This window comes from Gymnoscopelus microlampas, assembly GCF_963454915.1.
Source record: "Gymnoscopelus microlampas genome assembly, chromosome: 17".
NCBI lineage: Eukaryota > Metazoa > Chordata > Actinopteri > Myctophiformes > Myctophidae > Gymnoscopelus > Gymnoscopelus microlampas.
Window position 1 is genome coordinate 32,369,952 of NC_139954.1, and position 24,977 is coordinate 32,394,928.

Genomic DNA, 24,977 nt, shown 5'->3' on the forward strand with positions numbered 1-24,977 from the left:
CATGCAGTTTAACCTCAAATCTCATTTTAATTCATTACTTCGCGTTTTGCTTTTGTTTTAGCTTTATTTGCATTATCTCTTTTGAACTATAGGCTACCTTCTGTGAACTTTGGGCTATATCTCATTTTACCTTCTAACGTTTTGTTCTGTCGGCAGCCTAGGAACATGACTTATAGGCTAAACAGAACTCAGGCACATATTATTTTATACCAGTCTTATTATTTTATACCAATATATGTTTTAGCCGCATATCCTCCCTGAACTTGTTCTGCAATTTAGTAGCTGCTTTCATGCTTGCTTTTCATTCCTCTTACATTGTGCTTTGCTAATTTTGAACCCTCTTTGCATTGACAGTTCTGCGATATACACCTGCAAGCAATTTGCCTGCCTTACACACAGGCTAAGTCTAAGGGAACAGTGACGAAATGGCAGCTCACCTATTTCATCCCCTCCCCTCTATTGCGCAGCAAATGTCTTTCAGAGCACTATCTCTTTTGTTAACGCAGAAAGATTCTCTGTGCGGAAAAAAATGTTCATAATTACCCCTGAGATAGGAAACGGCATTAGAATAAATAAGGGCAAAATTACTGTAATTATGTTGGGTTTGATGGGCTCAGCTCGTAATCAAGGGGAGAATACAACGAAATAACACTGACCCTCTTGGGTGTGCAGCTGTGCTTTTCCAAGGCAGAGAGATGGGAGATATTTGCTTGCAACAGCATACACATTTATTTTATTTTATAAAGATGTAGCTATAGATATCTATAGCTGCTTCTGTATAAAAGTAACAGTTCAGCACATTGATATAAAGCTGTATGCAAGTCAGTGTTGACTGATTTTAAAGTTATAGGTTGCAGCATTGTACTCTACAACAGCAATTTACAGATAATAGATAACAGATAATAATAATAATAACAATATATATATATATTAATATATAATAATATATGCCTAATAATAACAATATGCCTAATAATAACATTTTGAAGTTTTGAGGCTAAAGTTAATAGTCTAGCATATAACTGAAACCATAACGATTAGTCGGTATTACTCGCTAAGCTACATTTTCGGTTGTAACCAAGAATTAAGTGCCCATAAAATTAATTGTATCAAGGTATAAGCTTATGAAATCAATACCAATTTGTGGTCACTAATTAGCTGTTGAATTTCTCTCGGGGATGTTGGGAGTCTTTCTAGTCTTGGGGGGGAAAACATTATAGGCTTTGTATCAAATGTGTAATCCTAATTACAAGAATATTTATATATTCATATATTGCAGCTGGAGTGTGCGCTTGCTCATACACGCACGCACGCACGCACGCACCAGCGCAATAACCAGGGGCGTAGCCACGGGTGGGCATAGGTAGGCCTGGGCCCACCCACCTGGCTGTTGTGCCCACCCAAAAAAAAAAAGAAGAAAACATTTTTTCTGCTTGTAAACTGTGCCTGTGCTCTGTGAGTGGAGGCGGACAGCCGCGGACTGCGGACGCGCGGAGGAGGCGGACAACGGGGCATTATTTGCGACCTGTCAATGTTTTCATGAAAATTAAGGCAAAAATAAGAATTAAATAACATAATAAACCCGCAAAAGACCCGCAAATTGCGCAAAAAAGTAAGATTTTAACCGATAATAACCGAAAAAAATCGCGTGCCCACCCACAAATCCCCATGCCCAGCTGCTGCCAGCTTTCTGGCTACGCCACTGGCAATAACACCCGTCTGTCTCACACACAAAAACACACGCAAAGTTAAAGCTCAAATCAGAAAATACCCATTTAATGTTTTTGGTCCCCGTAGAATTTGACATTCCTTCTGCTCAGTGTTTTTGAACTGCTGGCTTAAAAAAGCGCAGTAAAGCATGAACCCCAAACAAGAAGCCCGCCTTTGAACTTTCACTTTCACTTATCTAGATAGATCTCCCATGTGTCCGTCCCTCTCATCCAGCGGACAGTCTTTTGCAGCACCTGCCTCTTCTCCAATTATTCACTTAACACACACAATTGCTCTCTCATCTATTCATCGAAGAAAATAGAGTTTGTTGGAAGAGTGGAAGACGAGTAGAAATAGAGGCTAAGTGAAAAGAAACAAGGGCGATTATTGCTGAATTAATTGTAATATTACAGAAGATGATTCAGCTCTGTCTCCCGTCCAGAAGCGATGCACTGAAAAGATATGACGGATACGAAATGGATTGTACATTGTGTACAGCATTTTCAACATTCAATATAGTATACATTTTGATTCGATTTGAAATATATAGACCATATCTATATCAATAACTAAATATGTAGCCTATAGCCTATTTTAAATCCAACTTGAACCAAACGTGCACTTTTGTTTCCTTTGGACAAGTCAGCTTAAAATGCCATGGTACCGTCATTGCGGGTTTACAACATCTGAAAATGTATGCAATGACAGTGTGTCATTGCATACGCACCTGTACTGCGTCAACTATTTTTCTTCACATCGTCACAATATAAGGAAATGAACTTATCAATGAGACACCTTTTCTTTTAGATATTTTAAACCATTATTTTACTGTTTTTGAAACTTTGCACATTATGTACATACAATTCATAAACAAATAAATAAATTAAAGTGATAATTACAAAACTAAATATTTCTATGTTGACTAGACACATCTCGACGAATACATATAGGCTAATTAACGATAATGCCTAAAACCCTGTTTCACAGCGTATCATAATACAGCACAAACCAAATCTGAACATGTCTAGTATGTACAACCGTCGGTTTGCCAGGTCCATAAAATTACAGTGACAGTGGATTTGTTTACCTCCGGGATCTTTTCTAAAGCAGCAAATCGTTAGGCCTTGGTTCGTTTGGGACACAGCCTTATAGAGCTTTGCCTGCATTAGTGCATTAACAACAACATAATTGTTATTTTAAACACAAAAATAAACACATATTGACGTTAACAGAAAAAAAACTATATTGAATAATTTAACTTAAATAGTAAATACACATACAACAACATAGCAGTTTGAGGCTTGCACAATGAAATACAAGCACATTGGCCTATAATGGGTGAGGAGGTTACTATATTTAATTACTCTTTTTTTATTTGGGAGGAACAACAACAATATAATGGACATTTAGCCGTTCGTCACATTATTTCATCATGGCGTCTTTATCATGGGCCCAGCCAGGAACGGCAAAGAATACCTCACAAGAAGTCCTTTGTATGTCTATATTGATCTCTTGGTCTCTATACTGTGTGTGATAGGCTGTATAACAGCCACTGTAGGTGTAGGGTCATTAGTAAAAGGAAAAAACAAAACAAAACAAACACGTGGATATTCTTAGAGACATGTACAGCTCAATAGATTTACTTTAACACATAGCCTATCCAGTGGTTCTCAAAATGGGGTCCAGGGACTCTCAGGGTTCCTTGTGGGGGTTCTAAATTGACCCTTACAAGTCTGTAACTCTGACAGTGTACAAATGGACCAAATGGACCCGTTAGGATCCATTTGGTTCCATTTGTACACTGTCATAGTTAAGGGGAGACATTAAAATTGAGGAGTTTGAGATATACTGGCCTATACGACGCCAAGCCTTAAAAAATGTCACGCAAATGGCAAACAGCAGCCGAAAAGAATCCCATTTCCGCTGAATGTCGTGGACCGGAAAGATTTCTTTGCCCTTGGGCGCTTGGGATGGATGATGACCCTCTTTCAGTGTGTCAGTCAGCTCAGCTCCGCTATTCACTGACCGGACCGCCGTCCGTCCTGTCCGGGATGAGAAGGCCATTATGTCAGCTGTATGGCGCCTTGAGGAGCATTAAGCTAGCGCAGGGCCACTCTGGTTGTGCCCAAACTCTCCTGATATGAGCCATGTATGGTCGGAGGAGTCGAAGGGTTGTGGTTCACATGAGTTGTGACTGTTGCATAGAGTCTTGGTGTGTGGTTGGATACCATGACGTGTAGCTGGGTATGTAAGACCCTGGTGGTGTTCCCACCGAGGACTTCACGGTGGCCGCTGAGCTCCAAACAGGTGCCACTGAGGGGGAGCCGGTCGAAAGTCCACGGCCATTGGCCAAAGCGCTGGCGTCAATTGTGCCTCCACCTTGTTTCATCAGCTTCTTGAACTTGGATCGCTTATTTTGAAACCAGATCTTCACCTGGAAAAGGGATATGGATGTTTTAGTTTTCATTTGAAATGACAACGTGACACCTATTCTACACGTTTCAGTGTCTTATATAGGCCTATTCGTGCGAGCAGCACGTATGCCACGAACGAACAGCCATAAGAACAGCCATATCTTTTATAAATGTTTATATCTGAATTCAACTGTAGCATAAGCTGTTTTTGTTTCGAGTATAGGTTCAAATCAGTGGGTTGAATTGAATACAACTAAAGGAAAATGTGTTTAATCTATGGATTTCATTACCCCACATAATTCACAGAATAAGTTAGCCAGATTTTAAATTAGCCAGTAATTTGAAAAAAGAAAAAGGCTGTATATGCTACGAGATGAATCTATGAAAAGAGAGAAGTGGTAACCACTAAAATAAGACAATAAAACAACTATATTGGTTGAACTTGCCTGTGTTTGAGTGAGACCCAGGGACGCCGCCAGCTCAGCTCTCTCCGGTAACGCCAAATATTGCGTTTGTTGAAATCTTCTGTTCAGAGCTTGAAGTTGTAAACTCGAATAGATAGTCCTTGGTTTTCGGATCTTTTTCCCTTTTCCGTTGAACCGAACCTCTCCGCCTTCGACGACCGTGTTCTTCTCTGTCTCTGGTGCTGAGAGGGAGAGAAAAGAGTGAAATAGCTGTAGCGGCAGCTCCATCCAGTGCTACTGGAGCAATGACTAGGCTTCTACAGCGCAAGTTTTACAGGCTGTACTTTAGGTATAATTACCCTTAATTGCATACATTGTTTATAGCATTACGCAATAAATAATTACCAAGCCTAATTCCCCAACATCTGGGTCGTCTTTCCAATGCGACGACTAATAGGGCTATGTCTTGGACCGTCAACAGAAAAGCGCACTTACAACATGATAAGTATTATTAACACAAAAACGTGGCTGCTGCACACTTACCTGTGTCTTCTAACCGCGTCTGTGTGAGTGCCGAGCTGTTTTGGTAGGTCTGTACTGTACTGAGATATGGACTTGTGGAATGGTTGCCGACGGAGTTTACGTATGGATAACCCAAAGTTCTAGGAAACGATGAGGCTGGACTGTAGGAGCTGTCGTGTTGAGTGTGACCTGCAGAATGTAAACAGTGCATGGAATAGTGTCCGTGGGACATTGAGGAAGGCGACATTTGTTGACTTGGGGGTCCAAATTCCATGAAAACGTTTTTTCCCGAGACAGGGCTATTAAGACTTTCTGGTATTGTAGTCATTGTCATCTCTTCTGGCGGTTCCCTTCCTCTGGCTTTTTTGTTTTCTTCTATGATCTCAGTGAAGGATGGATCCCAATTTAAGCTGAACTGATTTTTTCTCTTTCCATTCATAAGAAAATGTAGTTTGTCTCTGTGAAAAGTCTAGGTATGATGCTGTGGATCAAGACAAACTCGCTCAAAGGTTTGAATCGTGGAATCATGAATATTCATCAAAGACTGTCGCTGATTGGTCCACTCTACCCAAGAATGATGCGGATTGGCGATCCTGGGGCTGGGTCCGAAGAAGCTGATAAACTCAAGAAAACCAACAACACCTCAGATTTCCGCTAATGATGTCTATTTTCAAAAGCAAAATAAAAGCCAAAAAGCACTAAATTATTGTTATTATTATTATTGTTGTTATTATTTAATTAGCTTACAGATCTGTCAGCTTGGGGTATACAGTTTATTCCCTGTCATACAAACATTTAAATTGGCTACCTATACTTTACACGTTGTTCATCGTTTTGTGTTTGCTGGACCAAATGATTAATATTCACAGGACCATTTGATTAAACGTTATCCTCAAGTGCTTATCAGAAGCAGGGTGTAATGTGTATTAGCATAACACTGGTGTTTAATTTTCATTGCATAATTAGCCATATATTTAACACTCGCAATGACACGTGGTCTGGTTACACCTGTCAGTTGGAAATGTAAAATGTGTTAGGCTATGTTTTGGACCCTGTCACGAAAAGATAACTTGAAGGAAAAAGTGTATTGATTCAAGCTGTACATTGTTGTAATAACACTACGCAGACAACCGGGATTTTAGAAGATCCAAAAAGAACATTACCTACAGTTGACCCGTCTCATTTAAATTGTGTGGCAGCAAGGCAGAAAGGACTTTGAGGTATATAGCATAATCTCGGAGATGAGAGTAAAGTCTAGGCCTAAAGAAGGTGTAGGCCAAATGTGTAACTACTCATATATTTTGTCTGGGTGAAACTATCTATATTATGGTTGAATAAAAATCGTAAGTGTAGGCTATAGAAAACAATATAACATTTAACACATTGGCAAACGAGGATCAATGCAGATGACTATATACAGCCTTAATTTTTTATTTTTTATTTTTTTAGGCCAGGCATATATAAATCATTTCATTTTGCAATCATCAAATTCCTTTCAAACGATTTTACGACATAGGACAATCAAACATATTATTTGAACAGTTCGGTAACACACGGGCTCAATTGATGAGTCCAAGTGGTGGTGGGGGTGCGGCCAGTCTCCCATACTTCCAGAAAGATTATCCATGGACGTTTGATTTAATTGAATTGTCGACAGACTAAAACAACATTGGATGATGATGAGCCATCAAAAAAGACAACCTCAGCAACGGGACACTGATGCAGATGATAAAAGGCACATGCAGTATATTAAAAGTATTATCTCCTGTTTACTCGGACAGACGAGAGGTAAAACAAAAGTATCAGTACACTTACTTAAACCTTCAAGTGATGAAAAAGGAGAAAATAAATCCGCAGCACCTGAAACCAGAAATCATCCACTGCAAACAGTTCCACTGGCATGAAGAAAAAGAAAGTGTCCATGAGTTCTTCATTTTACTGTTCATTCAGGCTACTGATGGTCTGAGCTAAGACACTAGGCAACTAACCATTCCGTCGGCAGTTCCAAATATCCACTTGAACAACGAATTAAAGCCAGTTAAATTCCACCACTGTGATTATCAATCTCATAATTGAACCCAAAAGGAGAACAAGCAAGTTGCGAATTATCAAAATACATGCGCTGACATCAGTGTGTGCCATATCAAGCGTGCCAACCGGCTGGATGTCTGAATTCTGTAAAATATTAGCTTATAAGGAAAGCTGTTCCCTTGTCCCCCTAAAATAGGCCAATTTGAAGCGATTTATCTGGAATTACTTTCGAAAAAATGCTTCAAGATTTCCTCTATCAACAGTGACAATGATAATAGTAGTACAACCAATAATTATCATCTTCCAGAACAGAGGACAGATTTTATGGGTACTTGCTGGGTGCGACTGATAACTGTCATTATTTTCCCACGATTATAGTATCTGCAAACTGGAACACGACTGTGAGCCATTAACAGAATAGATGTTGAATTTTCAGAGAAAAATGGATGGGGAAAAAAATTAGAGCCATTCTCTTGAAGAGTACATAATATATGTCTAAACAGCTTTATTTGTGCTAAAATGCAGTGTAGTCCACCAGGATTGACTTCATTATATGCTACTTTCTTTAAGAATCTCTCATCTACATTTGTTTTTAGCTTTCTTTTTGTAACAGTTAAATAAACATGAAAATATGAATTATTACATTCCGACTTTCATTTGAATCATTAAGCTTTTAACAATCTCTCATCTACATTTGTTTTTATATTTCTTTTTGTAACAGTTAAATAAACATGAAAAGATGAATTATTACATTCTGACTTTCATTTGAATCATTAAGCTTTTACCATTGCAATCTAGTTTTCAGCAATATATAACCACCCCTGATGTTATTACCAGCTCAAATTATGAATTTATGTCTAATTGGACTCCACTCTCTAAAACTCCAAGTATTCAACTGGATACTTATTTTACAAGCTCATGGTACCGGCCTGTTGGTCAATGGTCAGCCATACAGACAGACATCCCCCTGACCAAACATGCTCAGCAGAATGCAGAGTTTTAATTTAAGAGTGTAAAAATGTACACATAAGGGTAAATCCTTACACCTTCAGAGTCAAATCAACTCTCAGGATTTTTACAGTGTGGCAGTGCTCTGACAAGCTCTACTAAAAATAAAGTCCTCCATGCATGGATGGAAAGAGGAGGCAGCGCTCATTAGGAGTGAGTAGCTCTGTGGCTGAGTGTGTTTTAACACCTGCTGCACTTCACCTGAGGGTTAGCAGCCAGTGCAGAGGTTGGGGGTGGGGGGGGTAGTATGGCCCAAGATGTCAGAGACTCCATCTCAGTGCAGTGATGGAGAGCCCTCCTCAATTGCAATTCCAAACAACATTTAAACAGCCACTAAATATTAGTCCAGGTACAGGGAAACCATGTTTCCAATAATAATGTTGTGAAGAATACGGAACCTACTCTTCCTTTGTATCTATGCCTTACATGTGAGTAAGCCAATAATTCATTATTGTTATTGGTGGAATATTGTGCTTAGTAGGCCTGCCTTGCTTAATGCTATAGTTTTTTACGTTGATTTAGGCATGAAAGTTTGTAATGTAAAATATAATAAAATTCAAAATATTTGGTAATGACAATTCACAAAAATATAGGACAAGATAATAAAAAACAGCTTAGTCAAAGTGTTTCATGCATTAACCGTTATTCATAAATGCTAATAAATGGTGTTAAATCTCAACACCACACAATTACAGCAGTACGTTGTTCATCATTACACAAAATAAATCTGATATTACTCCTATTCAGGCTAATGCATAGTCGTAGTGTTAAAACCCTTACAGTCATCTGCAAACTGGTATATCAAACATGCACCCTCAGACAAAACCCTATGAGTGAATTTAATTCTGTCAATTTAACATGTGAATCATTGGGTAAATATGTATTTTGCTGGTTAAAAAGGGGTAAAATTAAAGAGCTGAAACCTTGCACAGTTCTCATTCGTTATAGGCCCTCTCTCGCTTTGGTGGTCTTTGCCATGCATCTTGTAATTTGCAGCTTCACTGAATACAAACTAGACACATTACAATTAAGTCAACTCAGTGTCTATTTTCATGTTCAATGTAGCATCAAAACATGAATTGATTCTGTTTACTATATATTTGTAAACAAATTGAATCATGATATCTAGGAAACTGAAACTTAAATGTATTGTGTTATCATGTGGTTCACTAGAGTCTACAGGGCACAGTTGTAAATAGTCTGCAGTTATTGTTTTTAGGAAAACAAGGTGACCTAAAAATTACTACAGACTATGTTAACAGAGTGGACAATCCAAACTAGAGTAACAGCCTTTACCTAACAATAATGATTTATTTTTTTTGTAGAGAGCGAGTGAGTGAGTGAGTGAGTGAGTGAGTGAGTGAGTGAGTGAGTGAGTGAGTGAGTGAGTGAGTGTGTGTGTGTGTGTGTGTGTGTGTGTGTGTGTGTGTGTGTGTGTGTGTGTGTGTGTGTGTGTGTGTGTGTGTGTCCGTAATTTTTGTCTTTTCTTTTTTTCGTAATGATCAAACTGTAGTAGAAGCATATTATTACTACATGTGATAATTGATTCCACTTCCAGGGGGTTTCTTTGTAATTACATGACAATAAGACTGCAGAATTTTGGCAAAAACAAAAATAAGACTAATGGTCACCTTTTTAATTAAGGTTGTTTCTTTAAAAAAATATATGTATGTACAGTATATATATATATATATATATATATATATATATATATATATATACATATATATATATATATATATATATATATATATATATATATATATATATATATATATATATATATATATATATATATATATATATATATATATATATATATATATAATATAATATTATGAAAAACAACTTTATGTGGGAATAAACGTATGAATGATGTTGAATTGAACCTGTGTTTTCATGGTGAATGTCAACCTCCCTCATATGTGAATTTGTATTTTGTTATGCATGTCATTGAGAGATTACTGGATCATGTAGAGTATATTGTAAACAGCAGAGGATGTTATATCAAAAACACTAGCTTAATGATATACTCCAGGTCTTAGATTTGACCATAGAGCCAACTAAAATGTCAACACAGTTCTTATGTCCTTTGACATCACTTGAGAACAAAATGACTAAACAACAACAAGCTATCCAGTAGATGAACGTTGGAACAGCTAATTCAAACAACCTCTTCAGTGTGTCTCAAAAAAGACTGACCATCTTGGACTTGAGAAGTTGTATTTCAGCTCCCTTTCTCCTTTGGCCAGTGTTCAGGGAAGCTCTCACCTCAGAAAGCAGGGGTCACAGTGTGGTAAACCCCCAGTGGACTGGTGGAAATGCTGTCCCCATTATAGCAGCAGCAGGGGTCAGGACGTGGCAGCAAGCCTCCAACCTGCCTGAAATTGGCTGCAAAATGACCAATTACCTGAGTGAAAGCAGGGGAAAAGGACTTTGGAAAAATACGGCTTTTACTTAATTCAGCTAAACTGTTAAAAGAAACCAGCCTTACACTGACATTTCATAGTTTTGGTGTTATAGCAGGCCACCGGTGTGTAGAAGAGAAGACGTGGGCATCAAAATGTCAAATAAAACCCAGACTCATTTTTTATGTATTTGTATATCAAACAAACTGTTGGTTTCATGATCTAACAGAACAATATTAGAGAAAGTGATATAATATAGGTAGCTATGTGTTTATCTGACCCTCATTAAAACAATGATTGATTAAAGGTTTCTCAATGCCTGTCCCATTGAATTAATTTCCTTGCAAATGGGAAACATGCAAATTTGCCAATTAAGTCATTTGCCCATGGAGGGTTAGGCTGCTTGAAGTTCAGCTGTCACGGCGCCTTTACTCTAGAGCCCCCTTTCTAGTTTTTGTTAAGAGTTAAGTCGTCAACAAAGACAGGAAGGAGGTCAGCACTCAGCCAACACCTGATTGTGCCTCTCTTTTTGTGTTCTCCTTGATCCCCACAGTCCATGCCTGTCATTAGTCTTACTGTAATGATGGAAAATTGTCATGTTGATACAAGTCTTACTCTCCCCCTCTCTTCTTTGTATAAGTAGTAGGTGGAAGCTCCATTTGTTACAAAGTTCTTTGTGACTAAAAGCCGTGGACAGTGCATTTGTGCCAGGGTAGAGAAAAGGCTGTAGATGCTCTTTCCATAGCTGGGATAATTATTCCTACTGTGACCTTAATGATTCTCTCTGTTCCCCCTGCATCTCATCCACGCACCAGGCCCTCAGCAGAGCCCCGTGTCAGGGAATATGAAAAACCCATATAATGAAACCATTTTGGTTGATGGAAAAAGGCTACTGAAGCTGCACTTGCTACAAAGACGGCTCAATTATATGAGTAATTGTGATAATTTTCCCTCCATTCACTGCTCTTTCTGAAAGGCAAAAAACAGAGATGCTGAAAGGGAAATTACCTGGACAATATATAGTGAAATGGCCACAACAGAAAAGATGACTGTAAGAAAGTATAGGACTATAAATAGATATGTTAATGCAGGGCACATAAATACACTCTCAGAAGCTCACAAAGACGTAAATAAACACTGTCCTCCTCCCCACTGCAAGACATGTACATCGAAAATATATGCAACAAATGACCACTGAAAATAACAACATGATAAAAGCAGATATGCAGCTGCCTGAAAATTAATCCTCCCTTTCCTTCCTATTGACAAATTTCAGCTCCTGCAAATGTGCCCCAGTAGTTGGCTATCATTTGTTGTTCTCTGACAGGAAAAGGATAATTACCTCTCTCAGAGGCAGAAGGACTGACATGCCCTTTAGACTTTGCAATGAATGCAGGAGCTTGATAGAAAGCTTGAGGAATCATTTTGTTCTTCGCCTTTCCTTTTATTTTCAAGAACATGTTTTGTTCAGTGGAACTCAGAGATGGCAGCATTGCAGACTGCATTAAACCATGGGTGTTCATAAATATGTGTCCATCAGCTCTTCGATTTGGAATAAAGAAAAATCAATTTCATCTCACCCGCAGACAGTACAGATAGTGAGATATGCATTACTCTTTCATGTCACAGTATGTGTCGGATTAAACCATCGCCGCTCGCTACAATATATTATTTTTTAAAGCAAGAAAAGAACAGCTTATTTCTAGCAAGCTGTAGTCAGCCTGTAATTTGATTCCTGTAATTCATTCGATTTCAGGAAGCGTTGAGAATACATCTTCGTAATCATACATTAGAAATTTGTGTTACACTGCCCCACCCCGACTAAAACATTAAAACAGTGAATTGGAGTCACTTTTGTTGATCCGAGCTGATAATAAAATAATAAATGTCTATAAAATCTGGTATTTTAACATACACTACAGGTTTATAATATCTATTGACTGCATGGATAAGTAGATACAGTAGGGATGTAGACAGACAGACAGACAGACAGACAGACAGACAGATCCTGAAGATTGATGAGATAGATTGATCGATCGACAGACAAACAGACTGACAGACAGGCAGGCAGGCAGACAGACAGGTACATCGACCAAAAACTAAACTAAATCGATCGATAGACAGATCGATAAATAAAGTATGGCTCGTCGTTATTTTACCTGACTACATTTTACCTGATGTGTTGTTGGTACAACCAGCTATACCCCCAACCCCCTGCAATTTATTTCAGACAAATCTTAAAATGCTCCCACATGTACGGCTGCTGACCCCTTAGGCCTGACAATCTGGAATAAATCTTCCCAGGCAGGGCGAGCAACATTACAGTTTTGCTGCTCAAATACTTGTATCACACTCAAAGGATGAGACTCTGTCACAAACCATGTCATCAGATTCAGCACCAACCCCCTAGAAATTCAATCCCATTGCACAGCCTGTGTGTTACAGGACCAGACAGTCAAAACCCCGCATAGACCAACACATGAGGCTAATTTATACTTTGTTGCACGACTGTGACGCTTGCCAGAAATTGCTCATTTTCAAGCAGAAAACATGATGCATCACGTCACGTTACTCACTTAAAATCTGCTATTTCAAGCGGCACCGCCATGCATGCACGCACGCCACCAAATTCATAAAACCCTGCTTTGCAGTACCGACAGTCACCAGAATTGTTTCTAAATTGTCAAATCATCCTATCATAATTGTCCACACAGAAATTGTTAATGAAGAAAATGGTCACTGTGTACAAATAAATATCAACATCTTTCTTTCGGCCTCCCAAAACTCTATTTGACGTTTTGACTTTGATTTACATTGAATTCATAATTTCATTATGTCATAGTCAATTTGTTGAATGATACTGAAAAAATTGGATTTAGTAAATCCATGTCCTTGTAATCACAGCAGCTGTTGTTTTTACTTGTCAACAAATACATATTTCATAAACTACAGACAACAGATAATTATTTAGTTTGACAGATAAATACTAAATACTTTCACAAAGGATTATGGTATAATGGGAAAGAAAAGAAAAAGTCAATGTTGAAGTAATATATGAAGACTTAATGCTCACATGTGATTCACAGATGGGTATAATCACGTATGTAGGCCAACCTCCAGGGGATCCTCATACAGCCCTGACCCTCAATGATCTGGTCTGTGCAGACTACCCTGACCCTTTTCACACAGGTGGTCTCATTTCGATCTCCATTGCCAGCCACCTGATGGAAACCACACTGTCTACAGCCCGCTAGCCAGGGACAGAACCTTGTCTTCTGATTATACTTGCCTCTCTCCATTCCCTAAAACTCAGCCATCTATGTTGAGAGCTACAGCCAGGCTGTCAGAGATTTTAATAAATGTAGGGAACACCGCATGGAAAAGTGTTGCTGTCTCAGTAGAGTGACACGGACAGACCAGGCCTGTCAATGGAGCCCCTAATGACAGAGTAAGATAATGACAGACCCCAGTTAGAATCAGTAGGAAGAGGAAGATCAATCTGCAGCCAGAGAGGGAGGGATGGAAGGAGGGGAAAACGGTAGGCTCTTTCTTTTCTATTTTCTCAGTTTTATCTCATCTCATACATATGACATATCTTTGTGCTGCAGCTGGCCCTCACCATGTTGAAGCAGCTCTGCATTAAGTGCACAGTGGATCAATAGCCATTACAACTCCTTCACAGCCTGACACATCGCAGGGCCACAGTTGACATTTCACTCAGGACTGCATTGATCCCCAGTGCACAATATTCCAGCCCCCAGTTAGTAGCTGAGCCTGGGGTCTGGCTGGAATTGAAAAGCAGGGGAGGGGGGTATAAAATAGCAGAGAGGGAGTAGCTAACCAGCTGCCGTGCTACAAGTAAACAGCACACCCCTTGGTGCATTCCTCATTTTCAATCTACTGTTTTTCCTGCCACTACTGGCAATCCAAATGGCTGTATCAAAGCAGATCAAAGCTTTGACCTATATGTGAATTATTTATACATGCACGAAGAACTGTGCTCTGGTACTTATACATACATACAGTATATATATATATATATATATAAACAAATATACATATATATAAACAAATATACATATATATATATATATATATATATATATATATATATATATATATATATATATATATATATATATACATATATATATATATATATACATATATATATATATATATATATATATATATATATATATATATATATATATATATATATATATATATATATATATATATATATATATATATATATATATGTATATATATATATATATATATATATGTACATACATACATACATTTATATATATTTATAACATCTATAGCTCCTAGTAGCCCAGTGGAAATCCAGAGCCATTGCAACCAAATGCATTTCGCAAAATGAAAAAGAAAAAGTAACCCCAAAAAGTGGGAGTTTCTAAGATAAACACAGAAAAGTATCAGACAACACAGAAATAGCTGCAATTTGAGTTAATTTCTTTTTAATTGCCCCCTGAGACCTCAGATGCTATCTCCCAGGTCCGACTGGCTTTGCAGGATAATCATAGTAACCATATGAAAATAAATTAAAAAAGGAACTTTTTAAATGAACACTGCCATGAAATGGTCTGTGTTCAATCCCAAATCCGTATTATACAAATCCACAAAAGGAACATTATTTTATAAATATCTAAGTTAATCAGATCTGGACGCTATAAAGGCAAGGTCTATAACATTTTAATATTTTTTACTCTACACCAATTTACTGTGGCAGTAAAATCAACAATGTCAAAATTAAGCCTGGTGTGTAGAGGTTCCAACAAAATACAAGAAAATCCATCATCCCCTACACTAAGGGCCACATTTTACATATTGTTGCTGTCAGGCAGAAACCTCTTATCTCCATATTTAAACTTTTTATGTTTTTTCATAAATGAGTGTCTCACAAAAGTAGCAAAAATAGCCCATCTACAACCTCAAAACGCGTTGTATCATGATGCGTTTCAGCTTGTTTTTTTGTTGTTTTTTTATCCTGAAAAGTAACAGTTTTGGACATACTGTATCAGGTTTCCACCAAGCAGCATGATATATGTTACGTTGTTGTAAAGATGTCATACAAATCCATATTTCTCAATCAGTTTGCAATAAGACAGCACATCAATAACCTTTCTCAAAAGAAAACACTATCCCTATCTATGATCTATCCACAGGCAACTGTTCTAGCATCTATCTATACAGCGGTATCAGACAATGGGCTGTGTGTTCCCCATTTTAGTTAAATGGAAAAAGATCTTCTCAAAACTCCTGCCGTCACTGTTTCAGGATTTGATTCTTAAATTGCACCACCATAATTGAGAGAGAGAGAGGGGGGGGATTCCCAGCTAGCATGGCTAAAAAGAAGGTAAAATACCTGTCAGGTATATAGTGACATACAACATTGTTCACTGAAATAAAGATAAAGAGAATTTGGGAAGCTACATAATTACTTGACCTGGTTCCTGTTGAGATTAGTGAATGTGAACTGTGCAATACAGGTTGATTTTGATATTTAAATCCTTTCAAGGGTGATTATCTGTCCATAGTCATGAAGATGAGATGAGATCTCCTTAAATATCTTTTATGTTTTGAGTTAACATCAATAACTTTTATTTTAGACAGTCATTATTGAGGCTATATCCTAGAAGTGACATTTGCACAAAACTGCATGTTGAGGCACATTATGCATGAAATTACAGACAAGAAAAGATAATTGAGTTCATCTTTCTCTGCTCTGGAAAAATCTGAATTGAACTAAATGTATGCACTTTCAATATACGAGTATACACACATGCACAACACACAACCGTGCACTGCACACACATACAGTACACAGACGTGTGCGCGCGCGCACACACACACACACACACACACACACACACACACTCGTAGAAATGACTGGGTCCAGTGAAAGGCTATAGCATACTAGCTAAAAGATCTGCAACAGCCTCTGAATCAGATCTTCATCTTTAATTTCTATGTGGTTGGCCCAGTCGGATACAATGGCTGTCGTCACATAGTCTGGAGTCATTATGTACTGGGAGAAGGAGAAAAAAAGAGATTGTACATGAAGATGAGAGCAGGTCTGCAGCCACAATGCAGCCATTTAGTGTGGCGGGGTGGTAGGATTGTGGACCCGAGCAGCGACTTGCTCTCCCTGTTCCAACCCAACCAAGGGGCAGCTCCAGCAGAAAGTCACCAGAGCCCTGGAGACTAACAAAAGCCCCCCCTCTCCCCCTGTCTCTCATATAATGTTGGCTTGCCACAGAGACCCAAGTACTGTAAAACAGGGGTTTAGTCTGAAAGTCACTGGCATCTGTCCAAGTGGCAGCATGGATTACAGCCAGGGAAGAGTTTGTATGGGTGGACCTGATGTTTACGCTTTGTATTATATATTAATTGTTGATTGTCAGACAGAATTAAAAACAGATGTAGATCTGTAGTCCCCCAAAGCAAAGCAAAGTTTGTTGTTTACCCAGGGTGTCGGACTAAGCACGAAGCTTGTTTCCAGCCGGACCCTGCATGGAAGCCTTGCTCAAGGGCTATTCAGCGGTGATTCATGATTGATGTGATGAATTGGGGAATCGAACTAGGGACCTTCCGGTATCAAGGCCGCCCCTCTAACCACTAGGCCACCGCTGCCACCAATCCCCATCCCTAAGTCTTTGCTCATGAAAAATGGTCATTTGGAAATTCATAATTGTTTAAGCAAGTCAATTGCAGTATATAAGTACATATTTCCTCAGACAATATTTCACTACTAAAGTTACTGCAAAAACCTTGAAGCAAAGACTATTGTGATTCATGTCTGCCTTGAGAGACCCTGCTTTTGTGCTTTTACAAAGTCAATGTTCAATTGTTGTTTCCTCCTTCACACCCTTTAACACATCTAATGCATGCTTTCTCAGCATCACAATGTTTACTCATTCTCAATATTATTTGATAACAATATGAACACCATCATAGAGATTTGAAATACCATGATGTGGAAATTCAACATCTACCTAAGATGACGACAACTCCTCTGCACCAGTACACTATACACAGACATTTTTCAGCTCAGCTATCCATGGGTTTATGGTGATGAAAACCCAATGCTTTGACATGGAGACACATAGCCAGTGGGATCTTTGACTCATATATCTTTTTTTATTAGGAGCACATGAAGCTGGACTTCAGGTTGGAGAGGACTGTTGACAGTCACCCTTTGGACAGTGGAAGTAGCTATTCCACCCTGGCCTGCTCTCCCCCATCCAGAGGAAACACCTGCAGGGTGCATCACGTGTTATGACTGATCCTGCTTCAAGGAAACCTCTGCAGCCTACTTTCTACTGATGAACTGTTTCCAAGTACAGAGGACATTGACCTCAGTCAGAAGTGTTATAACTCTGGGTATTGTTAAACTTTAAACACTTCACTTGGAAAAAATACATAAATAAATAAATTAAAAGCCTGCTGATGATGACACATACTCTTTGCAAAGCCTATTTTTGTTTCGCAGTGAGTAGCAGCAACAGCAGTAGATAGAGGATGCTGTACAGGAATCAGCTATATAGAGCCTGGGAGGCACTATGCAGTGCAGTATATTGGTTCTACCGGCCGTGTGAGAAAGACTTCACCCTCCATGCAGCCTGGTTAAATTATCCCCAGCCCCAGAGCCAGAGTGTGGACAGCAGCTGGAGTGCGAGAGGCAGCTCTGGCAGTGGTGATAATCAGCAGGGAGGATGTGGAGAGAGAACCCCTCGGGGGCTGGCGGGTGCAGAGAGAGAGAGAGGGGGGGGGGGGGGCTGTGATCTTACAGGCCCAATCAGGGCCCAAGTGGAGCCCGCCGAGGCCTCATGCAGTGTAACAGCACACCACTGCACCGCAACCCTCCACATCCTGGACATAGAGCAGGTCTCCTGCTTAACCCTTTCACAGCGTGTGCGCTGCTCTCCCCCGGCTCTCATACGCTCATTGCTACACTAATCAGCCTCAGAGGCAGCAACGGCGGGGAGCCCCACTCCTAACCATGGCTGGAGAGGCTGTTATCCATGGCCAAGAGGAGAGCAAATACATGGCTTAGCGTTCCTGGTAGGGAGCACAGAGCATCCATGTATGCCAACACAGCTCTGCTGTCGCCCCTGTTATCTCAAATGCAGTTAATAATGAAAATATGTCCCCCCTTGTGGGGGTATAAAAGAGATAATAATTTGCTTCCATGATGGATGTACACAATACATTTGTGTGTGATAATTTCTTGCATTCAGACTTTTCAGGCTTCTTTCCAGATATTGTAGTCAATTTGTCATGATTATGACTTGCTTCAAGACACTTGAAGTACATGAAATTATCTTAAAACAAGTTACTATATTAAAGCATATTTTTCTTATTTCATGATTATTTCATATGAAAAGTAATATTATCATGAAACAAGCAAGAATTCTTAAAACCAGTAAATCTTCTGCCAATGCAGTAAGATAATTTGACTAGAATATCTCATCAGAAAGGTCCGAATGCATGTCATAATAATCACTTGTTAAGCTTGTCACTTGTTGCAGTGATTTGAGTTCTTGCATGGGGTGAAGAAAAAGAGACGAGGAGAGGCATCCTCATGGTCCCAACAGTGCTGGCAGTGTCTGGCATACTTGCACTAAATCAAACGCCCGGGTCAAGCCTGCTCAGAGGTTGCACGCGACCACCAGTTCATCAGAGGCTAACAGTGGGTGTGTGACATGCAGACATGATGGAAGGTGTGGAGGAGCTTCCGGACAGGTGGGGTCAGACCCTGGTCTGATTACACAGCTGCGGATCTGAAAGCACCTTGAGACAAACCAGTACCCTGTGCTATCCAGTCTCTCCTTCCAACCCTTCAACACATCTGTCCTCTGGCCCTACTGATGGAAAAGGAAACCTGGGCCATAGATGCTGTAGGCTACATCATTTTACACTGTTGTAGACAATCTCAAGGAGGAGGAACCAAACAGAGCAGGAGAAACTATACATTTGAGGGATCTTGCACTTAAGCCACTCCTAGACACTTCTGAAGGACTGACCCCAAAGAGGTTACTATAGCACAATATTCAATTTGAATACTTTATTATGACACAAACAACACATATTAACACTGGCACTGAAGAGGATGCAGTGCGTGCCACAACATACTGTGTTTAAGAGCTCATAGTGTTTACACAAATAAATTAACTGTAGTAGATGTCCAATGGTAAAGATTTGAATGATATAGGCAGCGCAGATGCTATATCTGAGACCAAGCTTGCAACAATTTTATGTTGTTCTTCAAACACATGAGGGAAAAAATCAATGCTGTGTGACAGCATTACATAAAGAGCTATTGTGCCTTGAGATTTCTTTTCAGTCCATGTACTTTTGTCTGGGGTGTAGAGAGTGGCTCACAGATCGAGGAGAGTAGAGACAGAGAGAACAATGTGGGAACCCAAGAAGGAAACTGGCCGTGTATTGCCCTTTCTGCTGTGACTCCAAAAGAGGCTGCATCTTACAGACCATTTCATACGGCAACATCATCAATCACTGCAGACAGGTCAGACTGCACCTTCTACCCGAGTCCTTCAATACAGATCTCCAACTTGAGCCTGAGAATCCATCTGAGACAAAGACATCCAAATTCAAGTAGTGTTCTGGACATGACAAACTTTAAAGCCCTGATTAATGTGCTACAATTTCGTTGTTGTTTTTCTCCCCCTCCCCTGGCAGATATGGTAGATTATCTTTGGCTGTCTATGAATATTCAACATCCTCCTAAATTGAGATACTTTCTATTTTTCCTTCATACTCAGTACAGCCATGTAAATAGATATGAGACTAATTATTGTAAAAAACAATGATAGATTGTTAAGATCACAGGGTTGACGTTTGAAATGCCATTGGTTCAGTAGAGTAGGATGACACAAATTGAATATCACAACTATGTGTATCCATATGTATTATCATGAACAGCTGCACTGTACCGTACACCCCCTGCCTCCTTTCAATGTCATGGGAATATGGCAAATGGGCTGTCAGGAAGAGGTGTCACCAACCACTTACTGCAGTCGTGTAGGGATGCACAATTAATCGTTCAACATATAGGTACCAGATGATATTTACTTTAAAATGCAAAATAGGCAAAATCGGTATCAGCAAAATAATGCCAATATTCTTCGCCGATATATCATTATATAATATTTATCATTTTATTGTTTGAATGTGAAGCTGAAAAAGCCTTTTGTGATGATTGAGGGCAGCAGGGGAAGCTTTCAAAAGGGTCTACCTGTATAACAAATAAAAGCAAACAAGTAAAAACATATATTATATTCAATCTATTACATCTTTACTATAACGTCGCTGTCGGGCAGAAACATATCTCCATATTTCAACTTTTTATGCTTTTTTCCTAAATTGCTGCCCTACTTCATCATACAAGAGTGCCGTACAAAAGTAGTAAAATAAGCTCACAACGCGTCACAGTTTTTTAAACGTCTGCATCGGCACCCAGAATCACAGTTACTGTGTAAGGTAAACTCTACTGGAAACTTGTATAGGTATCAATCGATTTGACCATGCAATTAATCGGTTATTGGATGGATATTGGACAAAATGTCAATATCGTCCATCCCTGCAGTTGTGCACATGCTGTATAATGGTGGCTTAATTTCATGGTGGCAGAGGCAATAATGCTATCCGGAGTTGTTGACTATTTAAAGCAGGAATATGAACTAGCAAGGCCAACCTGAACATGGCCTCTGCTTGGGCCCTGTAATAATCCATTGTTCACCCTACAGAACCTCTGCTGCGGCTGGACCGGACAGCCTTCCCTCGAAGTACTCAGCCTAGCAGAAGCTCAGAGGAGCCCTGACTAGGAGGAGAACAAGCAGGGCTTTGAGCAGCCCTCTGCCAGTCGTCCAGACAAGAGAGCTCCAGGCCTACCAGCCCTCAGGGGTTAACCTCTCAGGCTGCCAAGCAAAATACTGCAAGAGGCTCGCAATTACAGAGACAGTCAAAGGCCACGTGCAATTTCCAGAGCTATTTACACAGTTGAGAAGGCCCCCTCAAGATCTGCCAAGAATAGACGGAATCAAGGTAGTCGGACAGCAACGTAGGCTTTGAAAACCTGTGTGTCATACTCGTTACTGCAGCGAGGAACTTGCTGTCCTATGATTATGAGTCATTGACAAAGCAGCCAATGGCTGACAGAACAACGCCAACACAACATATGCAGTATTGTAGCGCACACACAGTATATACTGTAGCATGTGTTCAGCTGAGATCCACAGGTGCATTCATAGATAGTTGCATAAATAAACCAAAGTCACCCCCACAGCCAGCATATCCCACCAGGAAGGCTTACATGAAAGGGAACTTGCACAGAGTTGCTGTGAAGTACAATTTGTCGGTATACATTCAGGTCAGTAGAAGTCTGGTCCAGCCGTGCATGATGAGGTTGTGCAACAGGGTATGCTACATAGAAGAAGAAAAAAAACAAAAACTGTTGCAAGGTCTACCTCCTGGCTGGTCGGTGCAGCACTCCCCAGGGAGTTTTATTTTTGGTGGGAGGGGGGGGGGGGCAGCAGCCTCTAACCCACACAGCTGTTCTCCAGGTCCAGAGCCTCTCCAGAGCCCCGGCAGTTCCTGCTGCTTTGGGGACCGCCAGCCCGGGGGGCATGGAGCGCTAATAATAACAACATCCAACATGCAGGGCCCGGGTCAGACACAGCCATGACCCTCCCCATCACAGCGCAAGAACCTGGACAGGAGCCAGGACACAGACCCACACACAGCAACCCCAGAAAGGAGGGGTTGGTGCTGGGAAGAGAGGGGGCAGGGGGGTGGGTCTGTGGGTGGCTGTAGCTCTGAGGCCTGCTTTCACTTCCTGCTCTGTGCCCGCCCACCCCCATCCCATCTTGGTGGTGGTGGCGGCGGGCGGTATGGTTTCTTGAGAAATTCAGGGACCTTCTGGTGAAGACGTTGAATTCGTTGATTAGGATATAATTGAAAAAGGAGGTAAGGTGGCTTGGATGTGAACACCTGTATACAATAGTGACAGATAATTCAAAACTGAAGTGTGGAAGTTTAACTACTTATCAGAGGAATAATATAGTATGCTGCTTTTCAGTACTCAGTGCAGTATATACAGTATTTATGGCTCAAATATAGGCACAGCAGTGTACTGCGAGACCCTGCAAAGGTACAAGTCTTTAAAAGCCTAAAGATCCATAATCACATGGTGTGATCGCACCTTCAGCGGGAGGCAGAAAAATAACATGCATGCCAATAAGCATGGCTGCCAAGCCTGCCATGGCGGGACAGTCTTTATTCTAATCATCACAAGGAGAGCTTCAGTCCCACCAGGACATCCAGAGAGCCAGCAGATTCACTTTCACAATTACACATGAACTGAAAGCATTTGCTGCTACCAGAGTAATGGCTATTTTTGCGGGACTCCACAAAGCTGCAGAGATGGTGTTTAAAAAACATCGGCCAAGCAAAGCAAATTGGAATATGCAGTGTCCCATGCACAAGAGGCAAAAAGACAAATTCTACCACAGAATAACAGATCTGGCGTACAAAGCAAATTTACAAAGCAGAGTTTGTTATGTTGAAGTGTTTGGAGTACAAACACAGAGCTCCACCCGAGTCAGGTCTGATAGGTTGGGCATTGACTCGTTTATGGTTTCTCACACACCCCATGCAAGGGGGAATACTTGGCCCTAATTAGCGTAGAGCATCTGGCAAATGTCAGCATGTCTCTGTATGCAACATTCCTATTTTCTTACTAAGCTGGGGTTCAGCTGGAAAATACACTGGGAGAGCTTCACAGAGTTTCAGAAAGGACTCCTGGGAGTGTCCTGTTCTGTTATTGTGAGTGACATTATGTGTAATGCAATAGCTCTCTCCTTACTGTCCAATGATTCCTATACATGGTTCAGGTTTACATATTTCTTTTTTTTATGGTCACATGAATTTTCAGCTGGTGTGCACTTACTGCAGAAACAAAATACATTTATATGAATTTGGATATTTCTTCCAAATGATCTTCGCCATAGAGTTCGAATTTCTCACTAAAGCCCAGATGTGTGCACATTTCATATATCTGGGGGATAGAATCGCACCTTCTCTGAAGGCTTGATACCACTGCTGTCCACATCCATTACTTAGGCTGTTCAGCAAATGAACATGGAAAAGATAATGGTGACAGTTAGACTTCTCTCGAGCAAATCTAATATTTTAATCGCTCCTTGTGGTTCAGGGTGGCTGTAGAAACGGAGAACATCAGAACGTGAGAAAAACAGAATTTAAGACTGTGCAAACAATTTCTTCTGACTGGACGCTGTTGTTCTTATGGCCTCAGAACTGAAACAGCCTGCCTCCAGAGGTTTGGTCTCTTATGATGTTGCACTACGAAGTTCTCTGCCATGATGCAGTTTTCCCTGACATTTTGACACAAAATAATCATGTCCCGGACTCCCGGTAGCGTTTCAGATACACAACATTAAAGGATCAAAATCATAACAGGCTATCAACCGTGCTTTCTTCAAGCTCAGGCCTGAATATATGCCAAGTTCTAACTACCCAGGTGAAATCCAGGCTCCAGTGGAAACCGCAACGATAAATTTGTCAGATAAGAGTTCATGGCAGTTCAGTACACACGGGCTCTACGGTCACAGCTGCAGTAGACAAGTAGACCCCAGTCAGTTTGATCACAGCGCTGATCACCAACCTGACAAGATTACACAGAGGCTTCCTGTCTCCTTGTCCTGATAGCATCTCAGACTGACTCCTCCTTGCTCCCCTCCCATGCGCCTCCATCTCAACCCCAGATAACGCAGGACCAATTACAGCCAAATGGGACAGTTTTAATTAGAAAACTACATCTAGCAAGTGCATGTTCATCCAACTCTTCGACACGGCTCATTTAAGAGATTAATGCTCAAGGCAGGCCCTATGGTACAGGAAAACAGGACTTGATGAATAATGACAAGTCAAGGAAACCATTCATCTGTGCACCCAAACACAAGTTTGTTATCAAGTCATCTGTTGACGTTGAATCAATGCAATGTCTGCATTAAAAGCCCTCCATACCAATGCAGTAGAAATGGCAAGGTTTCCCATTTTTCCATCAGACAATTGCCCGCTGCCTTACTATTATTACAGTACACATTAAGTCAATAAAGGCTTCCTCAGGCTTTTCAACAATGAAATATAATCCCTGACATTTCCGTTTAACTTCCTGATTGACTTTGCCATGTCACACGGCAGAATGTACTCTACATCAAGTAAATGAAAACCAAATGTCACTGAAGGTTCAAGTCATTAATGACCACACACATGTTCATTCTAATAGCATATGGTCATTTGCATTTGTTCAAGTCAATTAAAAAAGCTGAACATAAAACAAGAAGAAAATGTAGAAAAAAAGAAAGAAAAGAAAAGACATAATAAATGACTACATCGGATGAAGATGA

General features: G+C 40.1%; 1 protein-coding gene across 1 annotated transcript; it reads right to left on the reverse strand.

Annotated features, from left to right (window-relative positions):
• Positions 1 to 1,855: 1,855 nt before the first annotated feature.
• On the reverse strand, positions 1,856 to 6,463 carry dlx1a (distal-less homeobox 1a). Its single transcript, XM_084084901.1, has 3 exons — positions 5,072 to 6,463; positions 4,571 to 4,770; positions 1,856 to 4,144 (listed from the first exon to the last, which is right to left on the reverse strand). Exons 1-3 carry the CDS (start codon positions 5,487 to 5,489, stop codon positions 3,890 to 3,892), a joined length of 873 nt encoding a protein of 290 aa, XP_083941027.1. The 5' UTR covers positions 5,490 to 6,463; the 3' UTR covers positions 1,856 to 3,889.
• Positions 6,464 to 24,977: the final 18,514 nt, after the last annotated feature.

Excerpts from the sequence above, each read along its gene's own strand:
- dlx1a (XM_084084901.1), bottom strand. The coding sequence starts at position 5,489 with ATGAATGGAAAGAGAAAAAATCAGTTCAGCTTAAATTGGGATCCATCC. Across the intron at positions 4,771-5,071 it reads GACGCGGTTAGAAGACACAG|CACCAGAGACAGAGAAGAAC; the intron begins GTAAGTGTGCAG and ends TCTCCCTCTCAG. Across the intron at positions 4,145-4,570 it reads TGGGTCTCACTCAAACACAG|GTGAAGATCTGGTTTCAAAA; the intron begins GCAAGTTCAACC and ends TCCCTTTTCCAG.